At 38.6% G+C, this 22,792-nt stretch overlaps 1 protein-coding gene across 2 annotated transcripts in view; it reads left to right on the top strand.

Annotated features, from left to right (window-relative positions):
- NEK9 (NIMA related kinase 9) overlaps window positions 1-22,792 on the top strand; it is a 38,690-nt gene that overhangs the window by 6,767 nt on the left and 9,131 nt on the right. For both annotated transcript variants that reach the window (XM_026008626.2, XM_072762052.1), the window contains 14 exons: window positions 370-475; window positions 2,170-2,301; window positions 3,829-3,939; window positions 5,000-5,064; window positions 8,067-8,117; window positions 8,578-8,770; window positions 10,587-10,731; window positions 11,649-11,849; window positions 12,041-12,087; window positions 13,350-13,505; window positions 15,495-15,603; window positions 16,463-16,624; window positions 20,055-20,225; window positions 20,998-21,057. In XM_026008626.2, coding sequence (XP_025864411.1) covers window positions 370-475; window positions 2,170-2,301; window positions 3,829-3,939; window positions 5,000-5,064; window positions 8,067-8,117; window positions 8,578-8,770; window positions 10,587-10,731; window positions 11,649-11,849; window positions 12,041-12,087; window positions 13,350-13,505; window positions 15,495-15,603; window positions 16,463-16,624; window positions 20,055-20,225; window positions 20,998-21,057 — 1,709 coding nt within the window. The remainder of the gene's footprint in view (window positions 1-369; window positions 476-2,169; window positions 2,302-3,828; window positions 3,940-4,999; window positions 5,065-8,066; window positions 8,118-8,577; window positions 8,771-10,586; window positions 10,732-11,648; window positions 11,850-12,040; window positions 12,088-13,349; window positions 13,506-15,494; window positions 15,604-16,462; window positions 16,625-20,054; window positions 20,226-20,997; window positions 21,058-22,792) is intronic.

The following is a 22,792-nucleotide window of genomic DNA, read 5'->3' as shown; positions in this document are numbered from 1 at the left end:
GCAGGGAGCCCAATGGGACTCCATCCCAGGTCTCCAGGATCAGGCTCTGGCCAAAGGCGGCGCTAAACTACTGAGCCACCCAGGCTGCCCGAGCACTGTGTTTTCAATCTGGCTCTCAATTTTTTCTGATATCCCCAGTGGTATGAGAGACGTGACTGTGCTTGAAGCCCTAAAGAATGGAGTTAATTCTCTGCCTCCACTCCCCCCAATCCCCTTTTCAGTGTTAAGGTGCATGTGAAAGTGGTGATCACTGTTCGGGATCCCATAATAGTCTGAGCAGTACTAATTCTGTACTAATTCTGGGCAGAGTCAGGGGTGAAACAAAATGATTGTCTGTAGGAATTTAATATACAGTATCTTTTATTCCAGAGATATAAAGACATTAAATATTTTTCTGACCAAGGCAAACCTAATAAAACTTGGAGATTATGGCCTAGCCAAGAAACTTAATTCTGAGTATTCCATGGCTGAGACGGTAAGTATGTGTTGCCCTTGTCTTAATTTTTGTTTTCTTATCCTTTCCAGTACCGTGTTCTATAACTGTAAACCATGTTAAATCTCACATACTTTTCTCAGTATTTTTTTAAGTTCTCCATATTTATTTAAAAATTTTTTTAAATTATTTTTTAAAATAATTTATTTATGAGAGAGACACAGAGAGAGGCAGAGACACAAGCAGGCAGAGGCAGAAGCAGGCTCCATGCAGGAAGCCCAACGTGGGACTCGATCCCTGGACTCCAGGATCATGCCCTGGGCTGAAGGTGGTGCTAACCCGCTGAGCCACCTGGGCTGCCAAGTTCTCCATATTTATAAAGCAGGTCTTCAGGAGTCTTTCCTGTGCTTACTAACAGGCATTTACATGCTCAGGTGTTCCTTCAAGAGTCATTGTCCACATCATAGCTCTGACCTCATAGCCCTTTCCAACACTTTCTAAAAACAAAGAAATGCTCTACCATTTTTTCTGGCCAAGAATCTTTAGTAGATTTCAGTTTATCTCTTATTTAGTATTTGAGCTTAGGATGTTGGACATCTATTTTTGTGTTTCCTCTGAATTTTCCTGGTTCAGAAGCCCTATATTACAAATAAAGGCTAAGGCACAGAGAACAATCTGATGTTAATATCGTATGCCATCTCAGTTGCAGGGCTCCCTTCTCATGTGATCCTAAGAAAGACCATTGGTAAAGAGTGGACCTAAGTTAATCTTTAAGGACAGTGATTCCATCCTATTATCCTATTAGGAATTATAAAACCCAGTTATTACTCTTCTAGTTTTGCAGTGCTCTTTCCATAAAATTAATTTTGTCTTGTTGATGTGGTTTGGTAATGTCAAGATATGCCTGTAAGCAATTCAGAGACATCCAAGGGTGCTAATAGCTAGGGTTTGGAATCTGCTTCAGGAACTCAGTCTGCTTGTATCATGGTGTCATATTGAGCTTCTGAAGAACCAGTCATGTCTTTATATGGATTTTTCTCATCAAGAATAATCTGGTAAAACCAAGACTTGACTTTTTTAGCCAGTTAAATGTAAAAAAGGAATGATACGAAAATTTATAAGTGCCATATAAGCCATCTAAAACTTGCTTTGCTGGTTAAAGAGGACTATCAGTTTTATTAGAGCTTCTGGGGTACTCATTGTCTCTTGTCTGGGGAGAGGCACAACCTCCATTCAGACATTTTTATTTCCAAACCCATTCTTCAAGGCAGAAGATCTTTTTTCAAATTTGAAAGAAATTTCTCTAGCCATTTTAGTATTACAGATGTCAAATTGAGCCATTTACAGAGTTTCAGTACTATGCATTTCAGTTAGAACTTTTGACCCCTTTATTTACTTATCATCTCCCCACTGTCAGTTTTTTTTCCCCCCATTGGCGAACTTCTACTAAGTGTGTCTTTATCTTTATGACATCTTCAGCGGGCCTAAGCCCTCTGTGATCTAGGAATCACTGTTGTGCCTCCCAAATTACCACACTGCCTTAACCCTTTTTAATTGGTCCAAAAAATGTGATATGAAAAAAGATTTCTTCCCATCTCATAAAAAACATTTCGGGATTTGCTGATGAATATTTTATAGTTGTTATCACTAATTTGTGGGAAATTTACTTTAGTTGTTGAAATATTAATATAGTTACCTCAGAAATGAAGTTATTCTTTGTTTTCTTTGTTGTTCAGCTTGTAGGAACTCCATATTACATGTCTCCAGAACTTTGCCAAGGAGTAAAATACAATTTCAAGTCTGATATCTGGGCAGTAGGCTGTGTCATTTTTGAACTGCTTACCCTAAAGAGAACATTTGATGCTACAGTAAGTTGTATTTTCCCCACCTTGTCCTTGAAAATGGTATAACTTGGTTGAGAGAACCAAATTCATTTATCCCCGAGTTTCTGATTTTTTCATCAGAAATCGGCTGTAGGCCAAAAAAAAAAAAAAAAAAAAACTATTCAGGCTTGATGTAGTGTATTACTGAAATACTGTATATCAGATTTATCTTTAACTTGAGCTCCCCACTGAAATAATCTTACTCAAGTGGTTTGAGCATTGTACTTGAATTTGTTGACTCTAATTTTGAAATTGGCTCTAGGATCCACTATGTGATGTTGCAGTTTAGATAAGCCATTTTATTTCTTATGCTTCAGCTACATCATTTTTTTTAAAGCTAAAACAAATTATGTAATACTCATATAAGTGTTATTTTTTATAAAATATTCCACACTGACTCTTATATTAGAGGTTGTTATTGTTTAATGGACAACAAATTCCTTTTAGTTTATCTTCTTTTCTTCCTAAGTAAAAACAGTGCTTCTCCAACTTTCACACACATAGGAGATCACCTGGGCACCTTGTCAAAATGCAGACTCTTTTTAGTAGATCTGGAGTGGGTCCCAGTATTCTGCATTTTTAACAAGTTCCCACATGATGCTGATGTTGCTAGTCCATGGATCAATTGGCATAGCAAAAATGGATTCACATCCAATATTCTCTACAAACCATGTATGAGAACTTAAGTAAATCATTAAAGAATTTCTTCAATCCTCTATTTCATTATCTATAACAAGGAAAAATAGATATTTTTCTTATAGAGATGCTATGATAATGTGTATGAAAAATGCAAATATGAAATAATGCTAGTTCATTGGCCTTCCATGACACCTATTTGTTTTTCTAAATCCTAGTTTATTCTGATGTATCATCTAATTCTTCTTAATAATATAGCAGAAGGAAAATGAGTTTTAGAGTGAAGATAAACTTTGGTTGGTGTTATAACTCCATTTTTTACATCTGTGTAGTCTTAGGCCAGTTACTTTATATCTTTGAACTGATAATTATAATAACCTCCTTACAGGGGTTTTGCAAAGGTGCCTACCTAGCAAACTGTGGTCTCCCAATAAAAGTATTGATGGTATTATAATAATAATATTATCATTGTCATCTTATTATTTACTGCCTTGTCTGTTATTGTAGAGTATCCCCTGCATAACATTAGGAGGCAGGTTACGTGGCAGAGAAGATACTTAAAGCCAATAAGCATGGCTAATCTTGCTTTCCTCTTTCTTGGGATTCAGTTGAAGGGTCAGATTATAATATACTCTGAGTATTATACTATTGGCCACATAGTCATACTTCCATGTAGGCCATTTGGCTTCATTCCTTCTGATAGCAACAGTGTATCCCTAGCTATTTCTTGCTGATGCATACTCAGTTATAAAAGAAATCAAACCTAATACAGAACAATTGCCATTTCTTTAAAAAAAAGTAGTCACAGACATCTCAGAACCCCTACTGATAGATTATATAATCTTTATATAACCAAGAATAATCATTTTCTTATAGAATCCACTCAACTTGTGTGTGAAGATTGTACAAGGAATCCGGGCCATGGAAGTTGATTCTAGCCAGTACTCTTTGGAACTGATTCAAATGGTCCATGCATGCCTTGACCAGGTAAGTGTGACTTAACATGTTGATTCCAGTTGAGGGTTTTCCCTTCCCACCATAGTGTTTGGAGTATGGTATGCATACTTTGTGCAGATTCCTGCATAAAACCGCATTCACTTCCCAGGGTAGAATATATTTTGACTATACCCAGAAGAATAAGCATTGGCAATTCATGATAGTTATTTGTTGTAGGCAACAAATCCTTAAGCTTTATTCTGCTTTATTCTTACTTTACTGATTTGTGAAATTATCTTACCATCTAAATTGTGCTCCATTTTTTATGATTAAGATTAATTTTTGTAAATTGATTTTATAGAATTTTAGTCAGAGTTCCTAGTGTGCAGAATATATATAATTCTTATATCTCACAGTTGCCTTGTAGTCTAGCTCTAGGTTGGTATTATTCAAAATATGGTTTGTGAACCATAGGTGTTAGAATTGCTAAGGGATGGAAGAGTTTTACAAATAAAAAATGAAGTTTCCTGAGTCCCACCCCAGACCAACTGGATCAGAATCTCTGTAGATAAGGCCCAGAAATCTTTATTTATAACAAGCACTCTGGGAGATTCTTTGTGCTATATATATTGCAATTTAAGAGACAATATCATACTGAACAAATAAGGAATGTGCATTCTCATTCACATACAAGTATTGATGATAATGAGATGATATGCACGAAACATGGAATGTGACATAGGAATTTTTTTTTTTTTTTTTTTAAACAAAAGGATAATATACAGTGATCTTGGAGTAATCAGCATACAGCCTTCTAAGGGGAAGTAAAATTCCTCGTTAGATCCCATTTTGCCGTTTTCCTTTGTTTTTTTGTTTGTTTGTTTTGTTTTTTAAGATTTTATGTATTTATTCATGGGAGACACAGAGAGGCAGAGACAGACACAGGCAGAGGGAGAAGCAGGCTCCCTGCAGGGAGCCCAATGTGGAACTCAGTCCCAGGACCCCGGGGTCATGACCTGAGCCAAGGCAGATGCTCAACCCCTAAGATACCCACAGTGCCCCATTGCTGTTTTCCTTTAAATTAAAACTAACCCAGTTTTGTACTTTTTAGGATCCTGAGCAGAGACCCACAGCAGATGAACTTCTGGATCGCCCCCTTCTCAGGAAACGCAGGAGGTAAAGTACAGAGAAGTCACTTTCTTGTCTTTCTTTGGATAGTTAACTGTTAAAGACCTGATCAGAGGACCACAAGAGAGGGCAGCGTTTCCTGATGTGGCCACTCTGATGCCATTTTCTAGCAACATCTCTGTTTTCTTTTCTTTTCCTTTTTTTTTTTTTTTTTTTAAGATTTTATTTATTTATTCATGAGAGACACAGAAGGAGAGGGGGAGAGACATAGGCAGAGGGAGAAGCAGGCTCCGTGCAGGAAGCCCGATGTGCGACTCAATCCCAGAACTCCAGGATCACACCCTTAGCCAAAGGCAGATGCTCAACCTCTGAGCCACTCAGGTGTCCCAACATCTCTTTTTATTGCTTGAGGGAAGCTCCTGACTTTACTTCCTTAGTCTGTGCTATTTTGTTCTGAATATATACTGATGAGACCCTAGCACCCTGCACTCCTTTCATCTGTGAGTTTTCATCTAGAATTGGAGTATTAGAGTATAGAAATTAAGAAAGGAGAGCTCTGGACTCAGATATTCTTAGGTTTGTATCTGAATTCTATTATTTTCTTTGTCAAGTTATTTAACATCTCTGTTCTTTAGTTTTCTCCTCTGTAAAGTCAGGTAGGGTAAGGATTAAGAGAGGTAATGCATATAAAGTGCTTAGCCCAGGGCTTGGCACAAGATGCTCAGTGATTGTCAGATAGTAGTATGGATTTAGAGTGGGCCTTTGTTTTTCAGCGCATTCGTTTAGATGGTATGTTGCAGTCAGAGGAGTTTTCTTATGCTCATTTCCTGAAATCAAGCTTGCCTGATTATTGGCAGGTTACTTCCTGAGATTTTTTTCTGTGTTCAGGGTCTCTAGAGGAAGGAAGGAGGTCCTTTATTCCTCACATCCTATAGGAGGCTTCAAACCCAAACTTATTTTTTTTTCAAACCCAAACTTAAAAGAAAATGCGTTGTTATTCTTTCTTTTTTCTTTTTTTTAATTTTTAATTTTTATTTATTTATGATAGTCACAGAGAGAGAGAGAGAGAGAGAGAGAGAGAGAGAGGCAGAGACATAGGCAGAGGGAGAAGCAGGCTCCATGCACCGGGAGCCCGATGTGGGATTCGATCCCGGGTCTCCAGGATCGCGCCCTGGGCCAAAGGCAGGCGCTAAACCGCTGCGCCACCCAGGGATCCCTATTCTTTCTTTTTTAAAAAGTAATCTCTACACCCATCACAATCCTAAGATCAGGAGTTGCATGCTCCTTTGACTAAGCCAGCCAGCATCCTTTTATTATTCTCATCCTGTTATATTCTCATCCTGTTGTACTCTTTTTGTCTTACTGTCCTTCTTCCTCCCCTACCAGTTCTTTGTTTCTATAACTTCCCAATATTTAAACCTTTCCTCTGCTTTTTTTCTTTTCTTTTTTTTTTTTTTTTAAAGATTTTATTTATTTCTTCATGAGAGACACACACAGAGAGAGAGGCAGAGACACAGGCAGAGGGAGAAGCAGGCTCCGTGCCAGGAGCCTGACACGGGACTCAATCCCGGGACTCCAGGATCACGCCCTGGGCCAAAGGCAGGCGCCAAACTGCTGAGCCACCCAGGGATCCCCTCCTCTGCTCTTTTTCAAGTCTTGCCCATAGATACATTAAGTATATATTTAATTCCATAGTCTTTGCTATTCGGTCAGTACCTTTATTTTGTTATGTCATTTAATCTTTTTTGGTTCTTTTTCAGTTAAGGTCTAGTTAGTGTTTTAGTGTCTAGAATTACATGTAATACTCCAGAAACAGCACTATGACCTTCTACTTATGTTTGATGCATATTCCAGCAGTATAATATGCTGGTCAAGTATATTTAAATTTTTTATCTGGCTTATTTTCCCCAACAGTAAAATCACTATTTAAATTTTTTTCAAATATTTTCATTGATAATTTTTTATTGCAATTTTTATTGAGATAATTATAGATATACACACAGTACTTCATTAGAACTTTGTACTTTGATGGAAAAACATAAGGCAAAGAGCTTTCCAGGTAAAGCACAGATAGAGCAAACTGTAGAAAATATTCAGGAAACACTAAGTCCTACTTGATTAGTGGGTCTAGACCTGGGGCTCTCAATAAGCAACACCTCAAGGGCTTTCAAAAAATACTGATGCCTAAGGAATTCAGCTATAAGTGTTTTAGATAGAATGAGAACCCTGAGCAAGAATATGGGAAGTAAGTAGAAGGAAAGGCTGAAAAGGTAGGTAAAGAATCTTGAATGCTGGACAAAGGGATCTGTGCTTAATTCAAACTATAGTACAGTAGTGGATGTTTATGAGAGGGTAGTTAATGTGATAAGGGGCATGCTTAAGGAAGACTCATTTAGCAAACTAATCTCAGTGTTAAATCAGTAGAGGACCAATAAAGTGGATGGGCACTGTGGTGAGTTAGACCTATTAGGATGTGCTACAGCAGTCTAGGTGGGAAGCAAAGCTGCTCAGAACTAAGGTGGCAAGCCTGGAGGGGAGAGGTGAATATAAAGGGCACCATATAGGTAGAATCTCTAGGACTTGAATATTAAAGAGGGACAGCGTAGGAGTTTTAAGCCTAGTTCACTGGGAGAATGGGGAGTGCCAGTTATAGAAACAAGAGAATCAGAAAGAAAAGCTGTATGGGAAAAAGACAATGAGCTGAGGTTTAAAGATGGTGAGTTTGGGAAGTCAGTGGGTAGCCTGGATGGAGAGGTCAGCAGGTACTCAAAATGTGCAACAGAGGTTCTCTAGGTTCTCTGTTCCAGCTTGGAACATTTCTTGAAGAAAGAAAACAAATGGCCCCAAACTGCTGTCCCCCTCATATTTAATGATTTTCCAAAGTCAGGCCTATGTAACTGTTTGAATGGTATTGAGATACTTTTCCCAAAGTATTGTCATGTTGCAGGAGGTATATTGTTTATAGAGGATTAAATCTATGAAATGTATTAAAGAGACACTGGTACAATGTAACAACTATTCTTTTACCCATGTATCTTTTCTTTTGGTAGAGAGATGGAGGAAAAAGTCACACTGCTTAATGCACCTACAAAAAGACCAAGGTAATGCCTAGGAGACTCATAAAAATTGAAATACCTTAAATTACCATTAGGAGGTCTTTCTTTCTTTGGTCCATGCATTGTTTGATCCCTGTAAGTAGCCTTTGAGAAGCATCCTTTGAGAAGCCAACATCTACAGAAATGTCAGCTAGTCATTTCTGAGAAAACAGAAGGCTATAATTTCATCCTCATGCTGAAGTGGACATCATTACCATGATGAATGTTGAAATTTGAAAAGTGTAGGTGTTATGGACCAGACTGGAATCTGATCTGGCTGAGCTGTGATGAAGCCCTGAGGCAGAAATTGCAAGGCCTGCTCTGATAGAGGGTTGAAATAAGTTGTCGAGAAAAAACATACTTTCACATGCCATAATTGGCAGTTCTTCTCTGGGAACACTGGAAGCATTTTTCTTTGATATAGTTTTTATGTTAAATGTGCCTTTGTTCTGGGGGTTGTTGACAGGTCAAGCACTGTGACTGAAGCACCCATTGCTGTGGTAACATCACGAACCAGTGAAGTCTATGTTTGGGGCGGTGGAAAATCCACTCCCCAGAAACTGGATGTCATCAAGAGTGGCTGTAGTGCCCGGCAGGTGTGTGCAGGGAATACCCACTTTGCTGTGGTCACAGTGGAGAAGGAACTATACACCTGGGTGGTAAGTGAAAGCTAAGTACTTTAGAACAGTGATGTAAGCCTAATTGTTTACTGGGCTGAGGATGTCTAAGTATTTTATTAGTTGAGTGTGCTGTGGGAATGGCAGCATGGGGTGATGGAACGTAAGCTCTTATGAGACCAGGGATTTTGTTTGTTTAGTTCACTGACGTATCTTTCCCCAGTGCCTGGTACATATTAGGTCATTTGTAAATGTTTTTTTTGAATGAATGAATCAAAGAAGACGGAAGGAAAGAATGAATGAAAAGATCCCTAGGTCTGGACTCAGGAGACTGGACTCTCATTTACAGCTGAGTGATTTCAGAGTCAATTATTCTATTGCCATGAGTTTCAGAGCAACTAGTATCTGTGAAATAGTTTTATAAACAAATGAAGCAGTGTACCACATCAGGAAAATTCTAAGACCTTTATCAGTGATTGAAAATGGCTAGGTATATCTTCAGTAGAATTTTCCTTTGTTCCCTCTTTCACCCTGTCTCTACCTTCTGGAACAATTTGCATATATTTGCTGTTTCCTTACTCCTGCTCATTCATCATTTGCCTACAATGCAGCTTCCATCCCTGCCACTTGATTGAAACTACTCTTTAAAAAAATGACCTCTAAATTGTGAATATAAAACAGATACCTTGTTGTCCTTACTTTCCTTGACCTTCCAGCAGCATTTTTGACCGAGTTAATCACTCTCTCCTTGTAGCTTTGTCTTCCCTTGACTTCCATGAGAGCTTCTTCTCTTGGCTTTTATCTTGTCTCTTTGGCTGTGCCTCCTAACTAGTTTTAGGCTGCTTTTCCTTTACCCAGCCTTGTCTTAGGCCCTCAGTTCTTCTCACTATTCCTCTTCTTTCTGGGAGAGCTCATTTTCTCCAGCAGCTTCTCCACAAATAAAGGTTTGTCCTCAGTGTGTGACAGAGTAGACACTCAATTATTAATAGATTGAAAGAAGGATGGAATGATTGGGCCTCTGTTACAGAATGTTAACTGTTACTTCCTTAAAACCCCATCCCTTAAATAACTAGCCCATAGGGGGCTTCCAGAGATGGAGTGAAATTATTGTCCCTTCAAAAACATTTGGATAAGGACTTAGTTGAATTCTTGTATGAAAAGATTTACTTTTCTCTATAAAACTGATGAAACATGATTTAGAACTACTCTTGGTACTATATAGCAGCCTCTTGGATGCAGCCAGATTCTTTATAATTGTTCCATAGTTCAGGGAAACTGACCAAAATTCATAAAACTTCTAGTAAGGATTTCCAAGAGACTATACTCCTATAGAAAGCAATCAAGGTAGACTATATAAAGAATTTCTTTTTTTTTTTTTTTAAGATTTTATTTATTTATTCATGAAAGATACAGAGAGAGAAAGGCAGAGACGTAGGCAGAGGGAGAAGCAGGCTTCAGGCAGGGAGCCTGATGTGGGACTTGATCCTGAGACTGAGGATCACACCCTGAGTCAGGGGCAGGTGCTCAACCGCTGAGCCACCCAGGCGTCCCAAGAATTTCTTTTCACCAACACCCATAATTAAATGTAAAAGCCTTAGACTTGAAGGAGAAAGACAAAATTGGGAATGTGTTCTTTTAGGTCTTGATAGGTATCAGTCTGGATACTTTTTAAGTCTTTACCTGTTGGCAGGGATTTTTATACTACCTATCATTAAAAGGCTTAATCTCCTTACTGATTTTTTTTTTCATTTCTAAATTTTCAGCTGATTTTTTCCTATGGTTTTTTGATAAGAAGTATATTGAAGAGTAGCTTTTGGCATGAAAAGTTAAAACTTCACAAGACCTCTTTATTTCACAGAACATGCAAGGGGGTACTAAACTCCATGGTCAGCTGGGCCACGGAGACAAAGCCTCCTACCGACAGCCAAAGCATGTGGAAAAGTTGCAAGGCAAAGCTATCCGTCAGGTGTCATGTGGTGATGATTTCACTGTCTGCGTGACAGGTAAGCCATCAACAAAAAGCATGCCATGCATTGACATGGGGTATTGTACTGAATGCTCTGCAGTTTCAGTGGGATTTTATAGCAAAAGACAGTATTCTAAGAACCAAAGACAGTGAGCAGACACACACATTAATAACAGAAGCCCAATTTGCAATGGTATTAGTGTGGGGTGATAAGCAAAGAAAGGCACGTGGATAACAGAGAAGAGGTGGGATCAGGAGAAAGATGTTGTATGTTCCAGTTGGAAGGAAAAATAATGTTACCACCTAGTCAGGTATGGATAACACCAAATCAGAAATAAAGAGCTGAAGTTTAATTTAGTCTTTTTTAAGCCATTTACATTTTTTTTCAAAAAATTTTTAAAAATATTTTATTTATTTATTTATTCATGAGAGACGGGGGGGGGGGGGGGGGGTTGCAGAGACACAGGCAGAGGGAGAAGCAGGCTCCACGCAGGGAGCCCGACGTGGGACCCAATCCCGGGTCTCCAGGATCATGCCTCGGGCTGAAGGCAGCGCCAAATCGCTGAGCCACCCGGGCTGCCCTTTTTTCTCAAATTTTTATTTAAATTCTAGTTAGTTACCATACAGTGCAAGTTGGTTTCAGGAGTAGAATTCAGTGATTCATCTCTTCCATATAACACCCAGTGCTAAAATTTAGTTTTCATCTTGCCATTAGTTACTTTTTCCTTTTCTCTAGAAAATAGAGATGGCCCCAATAAAATTTCAACATAGTACTACCACCTTTTAAAAATTGTTATAACGTACCCATGATCCCCTAAATAGAAACAACTCTAGACTTTCGTGGTCTATCCTTCAGATTTCTCTGGTGAAATCATTTCATATGAAATCCCTGGATGAGATAGTTTCATTCCAGTCCTGTCCAGCTTTCTGATAGGTTATGCCTTCCTTTTGCAGATGAGGGTCAGCTCTATGCCTTTGGATCCGATTATTATGGCTGCATGGGGGTAGACAAGGTTGCTGGGCCCGAAGTACTAGAACCAATGCAGCTGAACTTCTTCCTGAACAATCCAGTGGAGCAGGTCTCCTGTGGAGATAATCATGTGGTGGTTTTGACACGAAACAAAGAAGTCTATTCTTGGGGCTGTGGCGAATATGGTAGGTGTAGCCTTGTCTCTGTCCACTTATTCCCAGGAGCCAACTTGACTTCAAGCTTGTATGCTTCTAAGCATATCATGTAGCTTGTACTTGAGAACTGTTGATTCAGTAAAAGAGAATGTCGTTATAGAACATTTTCATTGGGAAAGAGGACCTCATCTTAATGGTTTTCTTTCTTATGTATATCTCAGGACGACTGGGTCTGGATTCAGAAGAGGATTATTATACACCACAAAAGGTAAACTCATAAGCAGCTTCTTCCTAAGCTTATGTAGGTCACTCAGACTCCAGTAATAACACAGACTCCTCTTTCCCTGACCCCTCATGTCAAGGTGTTTATTTCTGAAATATTTTCTATCTGGGAGACTGACAGTCCAGGATTCCTGATTTAGCACTATGTGACCTTGTCATCTGACTAAACCATAAACAGTTGAGAAGGAGGATATAGCCATTGTGGATACCCTGGAGTCACATTTTATTCAGGAATGAGAGCTAAAATCTGCATGTACCATGACAAAGACACATTGAGAAAAAAAAAAAAAAAAAAGACACATGAGCTAAATACACCCCAGAAAATTCCTTGGGAAGATATTGGAAAGCAATATATTCCCTCTTAACCCCACACAGCCACTTTCCCGTCTGATTTCTACAGTTGAACTCCAGATGAAATGTGTGTTTGTATTTAGGGGTCATGTTATATGAAACATAATACCTAATTACTCTCAGCACTGCAGCAGCTAGCCCTGCAGGAGTTGGCACAGGAGCTGAAAGCAGCTGCAAGAGGAGCATGGTCATCTGTCGCACACTCACCCTAGGATGCAGGCTCGCCTGCCCACTGGAAGGGTGACTGTAATCAACTATATCATTCACTGTTAACTCTGTTTATTTGCATTTCAAAAATTAAACATATTATTTGTAGGACTGTGGCTGTTCCTCTTCTGAAAAGGCTTTTTTAGAAACACTGAGGTTTGAGTTTTCAAGTTTCACAGACCATGATCCTGTCACCTTACCATTCCCCAGCCCTGTTTAGTTAGCTTGAAGGATGTGAGCCAGGACTTGGAAGTCCTGGCTGCTGATTCAGTACACTGTCACTTCACTTATAATGTGACCAGACTAGGACCCTTTAGGGCTACTGAGTTTCTTCTATAGCTGCTGTGGCCTACCATCCCAGGGGACAAAATCAGCAATGGGTTGAAGCTTCTCCTTTCCCAGTGTTTTCGGAGAAGTCTTTGTAAGAAGGACCTACTGCTAAAACAAACTGACAAGACTGTCTGTTTAGCCAACCTGGAAATGCCTTCTTTTTTTATTATCAAACCTGAGCTCCTTATTGAAAACCATAGTGTTTAAGCTGCTGGGAAAATCTGAAGAGGATATAGCAGTCTTTACTGTGGGCAGTTCTGCTAAATGTGGGACATCACTTTTGATGGAATTTGAGGGTTGTGTCCTAATGCAAGTTACGTTTGGGGGATTTTTTTTTCCTGATTTTTTTTTTCCGTGCAGGTGGATGTTCCCAAGGCCTTGATTATTGTCGCAGTTCAGTGTGGCTGTGATGGGACATTTCTGCTGACCCAGTCAGGCAAAGTGCTAGCCTGTGGACTCAATGAATTTAACAAGCTGGGTCTGAATCAGTGCATGTCTGGAATCATCAACCATGAAGTGAGTTCCCTCTTTGGTGCCTTAACCACACTGTCACACTTTCTCTTAGGTTAGAATTTCTTTGAGAATGCTATTGGTTAGTAACCGTGGAATTTTACCTAAGAATAAAGATTTCGCAGATACCATTTTTTATTTTCAATGAAAGAAGCTAGCCATGAAAGAGTATACACCATGTGATTCCAATTATATGGAGTTTAAGAACAGGCAAAATCAACTTATGATGGCAGAAGTCAAAGTAGTGATTACTTCTGGGAAAAGGTATATGAGTATTAACAGAAGGGATCCTAGAATCATGGAAATGGTCTATATTTTGGTCTGAGTGATGGTTTTACATTCATATACATACAGAAAAAAATTTCAATCTGTACAATATTTTTTATAATGTATTATGCCACAATAAATAAATTTATTACAAAGAATCAAGTGATGGAATTCAGGTACCTATTTCTACTCTATCACTGAAATAGGTACAAGAAAATTTACATGAAAAGAAACATTTTCTTTTTCTTTTTCTTTTTCTTTTTTTTTTTTTGAAAAGAAACATTTTCATGTATCACCTCCCTGAAGAGTTTTTTTAGATTTATTGCTACAAAATCACTGATCCTGTTCAGGCCTAGTGAATATAATTACCATTCACTTCCTTCAAGGATATCATGAAATTTACCACTGTTATTAAGACTTCATTTCCTTAAAAAAAATAAATAAATAAAAGACTTCATTTCCTCCTTATGTTAATATGATGAGTTTTTTTCATGTACTAAAGAATCAAATTAAGAGACAAAAGTTTTCAAGGGCGCCTGCCTGGCTCAGTTGGTGGAGTGTATAAGACTCTTAATCTCAGGGTCATGAGTTTAAGCCTCACTTTGGACATGGAGCCTACTTTAAAAAACAGGGCACCTGGGTGGTTGAGCATTTGCCTTTGACTCAGGTCGTGATCCTGGGGTCTGGGGACCAAGACTCGCATCCGACTCCCTGTGAGGAGCCTGCTTCTCCCTCTGACTGTGTCTCTGCTTCTCTCTCTGTGCTTTTCATGAATAAATAAATAAAATCTTAGAAAAATACAATAAATTTAAAAAAAAAAAAAAAAGAGAGAGAGAGAGAGAGAGAGAGACAAAAGTTTCCTGACTCAGGGAATAAGAGTTTTTAAGTGGGCCTCCTGGGTGGCTCAGTTGGTTAAGCATCTGACTCTCAGGTTATGATCTCAGGGTCTTGACATCAAGCCCTGCTTCAAGCTCTGTGCTCAACATGGAGTGTGTTTGTCCCTCTCCCTCTGCTCCACCCACCCACCACTCTCTCTGTCTCTCTCTCTCTCTCTCATAAATATATAAAATCTTAAAAAAAAAAATGTTAAGCAATCTCTGAAGTAATGATTCTCAAATGGGAATGTACAAATTTGGGGCAAGTCTGGGAAGGGTGTCTACGTAGTTTGAAAAGACATATTCAGAATTACCATTACTTGATTTGGGTTTTTATTATGTTAGGTTTGTTGTGAAATTTGAGAGGAATTTTTTAATGCTAATCTAGAGGGACATGGGTTTTAATATGTTGAGAACTCTGCCTTGTAGATGAAATTAGATCACAGTAAACTAGTTGCTTAATGGGCCAGAGAGAGTCATCAATATTTTAATCCTTTGCCCTGCGTTTGTTAGTATGCAGTATCTATACCAAGACAAATGTCAATGGTTCTATCCTCATGTAGGTAGATACCATCTGGGATATAGAGTTCATGTTTTGTATACTTACTCTTAGATTAGGAATCTAAAACTTTTGTTGTCAGAAAGTCCTGCTTCATACACTAATTAAATTCTCTGATTAAATATATGAGCTTATTTTGTCTTGTATTCAATTGGATGAAAAGTTACCTGGCACATTTTTCTTAATAACAAATTTGCTTGAAAGCCCTTTTAGTCACCATGACAGCATTTTCAGCCTACTATCCCTTCATTTTTACCTCATGAGTCTTTGCTTTCTGTTTTTACCTTGTTTCAGGCATACCACGAAATTCCCTACACAACCTCCTTTACCTTGGCCAAACAGCTCTCCTTTTATAAGATCCGTACAATTGCCCCAGGCAAGACTCACACAGCTGCTATTGATGGTGAGTTGATTTACAACTTTTATACACAGGCCTCAGTAGCTCATGCTTTTTTTCCGCTCAAGTGTTGGCTCTTCTTCTTCTTCTTTTTTTTTAAGATTTTATTTTTAAGTAATCTCCACACCCAATGTGAGGCTCGAACCCACAATCCCAAGATCAAGAGTTGCACATTCTACTGACTGAACCAGCCAGGTGCCCCAAGTATTAGCTCTTCTTAACAATATATACATTCTGGGACACCTGGGTGGATGTTTAAGTGTCTGCCTTTGGCCCAGGGTGTGATCCTGGAGTCCAACGATCGAGTCTCACATCAGGCTCCCTGCATGGAGCCTGCTTCTCCCTCTGCCCATGTCTCTGCCTCTTTCTCTCTCTGTGTCTTTCATGAATAAATAAGTAAAATCTTTAAAAAAAAAAAAAAACCAGTATAACAATATATACATTCTTCTGTTTACTCCCTGGCATCCAGTATTATCTCATTAAAAAATTAGGCATTCAAGTAAATTTTTTTTGGTAATGATTATAAATGCAGTCAGTACATCCCTAAATAAGAATGCCACGCCTGTAATTCCAGACAACTACTGCCTTTAATTAGTGCCATTTAGGAGTTTACTAAGGTAGTATCCATTTTCTACATGCAAAATACAATATTAGGGAGAAAGTACAATATTGAATCACTTCCTGGGTCAGATTGGTCATAGATCTAGATACCTTAGCTTCCCTGGGTACAAGATTGTGTGGCTGGCTTTCTATTTGTATACACTTAACAACCAGAAGCTAGTCCATGGAACTCTACATTGACTGCATTTTCCCCTCTGTTCTGTGCCCCATTTGTGCCTGTTTATTTGTTTTTATTCTCTCTTAGAGCGAGGCCGGCTGCTGACCTTTGGCTGCAACAAGTGTGGACAGCTGGGCGTTGGGAATTATAAGAAGCGTCTAGGAATCAACCTGTTGGGAGGACCCCTAGGTGGGAAGCAAGTGATCAGGGTCTCCTGCGGTGATGAGTTTACCATTGCTGCCACTGATGGTGAGTCTGTACACACCATTTCAAGCTTTCTGGATGGCTGGCTATATTTTAATGTTTGGCAGGGAAAGAGGTGGACTGGTTATTTAGATAGCTGAATCATACACTTTTTGTTTACATTAAATTGGTGTCCAGTTGTTATGCATTTGGAGCTTCATTAACTTCATGTGTTCAACATAGTGATTATTTAAAATAAAACAGATTTCTAGGTAATGGCAAAGTTAATATTCTAAGTTCTTTTTATTACTTTAAATATTTTGGTTAAATGTTTTAAGAATTTGGGGTGCCTGGGTGGCTCAGTCAGTTAAGTGCCTTCAGCTCAGGTCATGATCTCGGGGTCCTGGGATCAAGCCCCAAGTAGGGCTCCCTGCTCAGTGGGGAGCCTGCTTCTTTCTCTGTTCTTCTCTACCTTGTTCTCTCTCTCTTTCAGATAAATAAAATAAACTCTTTAAAATAAATAAATAAATGTTTTAAGAATAATTAAATATCTACATAAACCTGGCCCTACACCATGTTGTTTTCAATAAATGTTGGCTGGGTGACTGGAGAGAACAACATAATCTAACCTTGCTCCTTGGCCAGGCTCAGCCACACTGCAGTGATGTTCTCAGGAACTGCTAAGGTTTGAAGGGCTGAATACTGTGTGTTTCTCAGCTTCCAGAATTGGAATTGGCCTAACTGAATTTTCTTCTTTTTTCCTCTCATTGCTCTTTCTTCTCCACAGCATCTTGCTCCTTTCACCACTCTTCTTTACCACCACTTGAGCTAGTCTTTATTCCCTTCCCTCTCTATTCTGCTTTTTAAAATTTTTTCTGTATCACCTGAACTTTTTTGATTGTTGTAGCCACTTCTTTCTTGTGACTACTGAACAACAAATCACATTTCATTTTCTTATCTTTTGACTCATTTCAGTTCTTGTTGCTTATGATCTAAAATGTCTGTTTCCTTTTAGTCTGTGCCTACTGTATATACATGAGGGATCCAGGGACGGTGTCAAATAAGTACTCTGTTACCGTATTTAATTAAGTGAACCAGCTTTTGGGGTTAACCTTCTCCACTTGTCCCAAAATGAGGGATTTTAGGGAGCAAACTGTTAAGGTCAGATTAGATCAATGGAAATGCTACCTAGAAAGACAGAGTGAGGGTGTCACTGAGGATTAAGTGCTGCAAGTCAAGTAGCACTTCCTGACAGAGCCTCAAGAAGGTGATATTTCTTCAGTACATCTGTGTCCTTCACAAGGTCAACTCAGAATGAGGAATGTAGAGTTGAATTCCATGGCTGGGCGTATTATCTCCTAATAAATGTTTCTGTACTTCTCTGAACTATATACTCTGTCTCTTACACAGCCAACATAAACTGAGTGCCTACTATGTTCCAGGTCTACTTTTAGGCTCTGAGAATATAAAAGTGAGTCTCAGAAAGCCCCTATCTTTAAGGAGCTCACAGTCTAGTAGGGTAGGAGAGACATTCATAACAGATTAGTATAGGCAAATAGATCAGGTGCCATTGATAGTGATATCTGACCCCTCTAAACATGGAATGCCCAGAACTCAATTCTTCTATCTCCCCCACTGTCTCCCTTAAGTTCCCCATATTCAGTGATGGCTTTATATCACCACCCCTGAACTCCAGGTTGTTATTCATCAGCCCCTGGACTTTGATGTCTAAAGGTAGGGTGGCTTTAAAGCTCAATTTTCCCAGGTAAGTCCTCATTCATGCTTAGTGTCCAGGCTTAATCATTAATAGTACCCCTTTTCATTAAAAAATGCTCTGATTTAGATAAGTTATAGGCATTTCAGACAAACTAGTATTAATATAGTAAAAATCAGACTTGATTTTCTGCCCAAATCTTTTTTTTATTTTTTAAAGATTTTATTTATTTATTTATTTATTTATTTATTTATTTATTTATTTTAATAAATTAATTTTTTATTGGTGTTCAATTTACCAACATACAGAATAACACCCAGTGCTCATCCCGTCAAGTGTCCCCCTCAGTGTCCGTCATCCACTCACCCCCACCCCCCGCCCTCCTCCCCTTCCACCACCCCTAGTTCGTTTCCCAGAGTTAGGAGTCTTTATGTTCTGTCTCCCTTTCTGATATTTCCCACACATTTCTTCTCCCTTCCCTTATATTCCCTTTCACTATTATATATATTCCCCAAATGAATGAGAACATACACTGTTTGTCCTTCTCTGATTGACTTACTTCACTCAGCATAATACACTCCAGTTCCATCCACGTTGAAGCAAATGGTGGGTATTTGTCGTTTCTAATGTTTCTGACCAAATCTGTTCCTCCTACACCTTTCCTATCTCACTAAATGGCAGTTTCACTCTATACTCCGCATCCCATCTATCAGCAAATCCTATTGATTATCTTCATAGTATATCTGACCCATTTCCCACCATCTTTACTCCTACAACTGGTCTCCCTTCTTCTACCTGTGGTCCCTTGCAATTGATTCTCCTCATGGTAGTCTTTTGGATCCTTTTTTTTTTTTAATTAAGATTTTATTTATTTATTTGAGATAGAGCATGCATGCACGCGCGCACACACACACGTGTCTAGGAAGAGGCAGGGGGAGAGGTAGAGGTGTAGAGGTAGAGAATCTCAAGCAGACTCTATGCTGAGCTCATAGCTTGAGCAGGGCTTGATCTCAGGATGTGAGTCAAAACCAAGAGTCAGATGCTTAACCAACTGAACCACCCAGGTGCCGCTACTCTTCAGAACTTCCAAAGAATTCCTATCTCAGTAAAAACCAAAGTCATTAAAATGGCCTATGTGGCCCTACACAACCAGGACCCCACCTACCTCCTGACCTCTTCTCTGACCACTATCTCCTCTCTTATTTTGTTCCAGCTGCATGGGCCTTCATATTCCTTATTCGTGATACTCATGTTACCCACATAGGACCTTTGCAGTTACTATTCTCTCTGCCTGAAAAGCTCTTCCCTTAGCCACATCGTTCTCTTTTTCTCTCACTTCAATCAGGTATCTGCTCAAATGTTGACAGGTACTTCTCTGACTACCCTATCTAAAATAATCATACCCCACTATTCTTTTACCACTTTTCTTTACCATTTATCCTCCATTCATAACATTTATGACTACCAGGCTTATGAGACACTTGACTGATCAGTCTCCTCCAACTAGAATGTTAGTTCCACAAGGAATGACCAAAAAAAGCTGAATGAGTCAATGAATGGATGGATGGATGGATGGATGGCAGTACATAGGAGAAGTGGTCATTTTTACGAGGTTGGCATCAGGAATCATTTAAGTTTTATTTATGGAAATAAACCACTTTCCCTTGTTTTGTACATAGTGGAAAATCTTTCTAACTCTAGGACATAAAAGAATAGGGGAACCCAAAAGAATAGGGAAGTCAGTTTTCTATTAAACTATCTGCTGTTTGATTTTTTTTCTAGATAATCACATTTTTGCCTGGGGCAATGGTGGTAATGGCCGCCTGGCAATGACCCCCACAGAGAGACCACATGGCTCTGATATCTGCACCTCATGGCCTCGGCCTATTTTTGGATCTCTGCATCACGTCCCAGACCTATCTTGCCGAGGCTGGCACACCATTCTCATTGTTGGTAAGGGTTTCATATATTAGGCTTGGGGTGGATTTGACAGAGAGTAGACTCATACCTAAGACTCTGATTGTCACATTCTTCGAAACCGAAGTGTCCTGAAGAAAAGAGGCTGTTCCTATAAGTCTCATAACAGTGACACCATACCTAGTGGTGGGACAGAACACTGTCATTGCCTGAGCTTTGTTGTTTGCTACCTTCTGACCATATTTTAACATGTTAACTTTGGGCTCTGCCACCTTTGCTATAAAATTGTTATCTCTAGTTGTCTTCAAATTGTTGGTTGTCTGTATTCATGCTTTTGTGAGAAACATTCAGGATACCTTTAAAAAGAAATTAAATCATATCTGTTTTCTGCATAAAGATTACTGTCATGAACTAAATTATAAAAGTCTGTGTAAAGGTTTCCAAGTCCATTCTTTTGGATCAGTGGTTTACAACCTAAGCTGCACATTAGAATCCCCCAAGGAGCTTTTAGAAATCCACTGTCCTGACCAATTAAATCAGAATATCTGGGATGGGACCTTGGTGTTGTTACTATTTAAAGCTTCCCAGGTAATTCCAAAGAACAGTTAAAGTGGAGAATTGCCACTCTACATAGTGAATATAGTTAGAGTAGCTAGTAGTGCTTTAATATCTAGAATAATAAGTAATTATAAAGTTACCTGGAAGGAGGGATAGCTGTTATGTCGTAGATTAACTCCCTATTCTAGTCTTCTCACTTTTCCTGCCTATAGCTATTTATGATGCTTACCTACTGAATATTTTTCCTCAGAGAAAGTGTTGAATTCCAAGACCATCCGTTCCAATAGCAGCAGCTTATCCATCAGAACTGGTAAGTGGCAGTGTCTCAGGTACCAGTGGTTTTTCTGTACTGTAGGTCTTTGATTCCAGCAGTCTCCAATAAAAGGAAATGGGAAATATCTTTGGGAAATGAGGAATACGGTGATCAAGAGAAAGGATCATATTTTGGTGGATTTCACAATAAGCTATGACTTTTATTACATTGTGGTCAGAGAGACAGTACATCTTTGCCAAACAAGCATATGGAAGTAATTAAGTGGCTTACCCAACATTGTAATGTGGCTATGTATTGTTTCTTTCCTTACCATGCTAGGGGCTATGGGTTCTGTCTGCTTTTTACTTCCACCGTATTCACAGGGTTATTCCAGCCTATAGAAACAGTCCTTCAAAACAGGCCCTCAGAATTAAAAGTTGGCTAAACTTTCAGTGTGGTTAGGAAAATCAACCCAAAGCTCTCTGATAGTTTTCCTTTGGCTGCTTTCTGCATTGTTCTCTGTTATTTGAGACTATGCCAGAAAACGAAATCTGTGTTCCTTTTTGGTTAGCCATTTGCTCTGAAGTACCTTTACTCTTCAGGATCTCAGAACCTGGATTCTGTTAGTTTGTAGAATCAAAGCAGATAAAGACTTGGAATAAAAGCAGATTAATCCCCAAATAGAAAGTTGAAAGTCTGATCTGGACTTGTACTCTAGTCACACACACATACATCATACATTTTATTCATTTCCTTTAGTACTCTGTTGCTCAGCATTTACCTGTGCATGTTAATATCGGTCACAAATGGTGAAATTTCTTTTTGCTAAACTCAGCTGTTCTCTTACAGCTTTGTTTTGGTGGAACAGTATTTAACGGAAAAAACAAAATTAAAAGCACATATCCATTGGCTGGAAAATGTTAACTCCATAAGGGCAGGAATTTTCGTCTTTTTTAATTTGGTAGTTTTATCCACAATGCCTAGAAGAGTGCCCGGCAAATGGTGAATACTCAATAAATATTTGCTGGTTGAATGTGTTTTTACCATCCAATGTAATATTCTACAAGAGCGGAGATGAACATTTACAAATAGTTCCCTAATGTAAAATGTAAAAAGCAAGTTGTAGCAGATTATAACGTTCAAAAACAAGCCAAATTAATAAATTGCTTAAGGATACATAAATATTTGATGTTTTTTTTTAAAGAAGAAATGATAAATATAGAATAAAATCAGTAGTTACATCTAGGTAGGAGGCCAGAGAAGGAAGGAATTCACAAGGCAGATGCAATACAGGTAGTGTTTTAGTTCAGCACTGTCTCATATATCTTTCTGCAGCAGTGGAAATGTCCTATATTGTTGTTGTCCCACACTTGAAAAGTAGCTATTGAAAGAACTGGAATTTTATTTTATTTAAATTTTAATAGCCATATATGACTAGTGACTACCATATTGGAAAGTACAAATCTATTTCTTCAAGTTGTAGATTCATGTTTTTGTTTTATTTTGTTAGGTATCAAAACTTACACATATATTAAAAAATATCTTATATTTCAGATGTAACCTAATTTTTAAAAGCCATTTAAAACAAAGCAAGCTTCAGAGCTTTTGTTGGCAGCTACAGTTATGCTGTTTCAGTAGGATCACAGTGTAGCAGTCAGTCTGCAAACCACCTATATAGCTAGTGATCATAAATAGTCCTTTACATTTAACTTTTTTTTTTTTTTTTAAGATCTACTTATTTATTCATGAGAGACACAGGCAGAGGGAGAAGTGAGCTTCCTGCAGGGAGCCC

This window comes from Vulpes vulpes, chromosome 6 (assembly GCF_048418805.1).
Source record: "Vulpes vulpes isolate BD-2025 chromosome 6, VulVul3, whole genome shotgun sequence".
NCBI lineage: Eukaryota > Metazoa > Chordata > Mammalia > Carnivora > Canidae > Vulpes > Vulpes vulpes.
The sequence above is the reverse complement of the archived record's forward strand: the minus strand, read 5'-3'. Positions and strand labels throughout refer to the sequence as shown.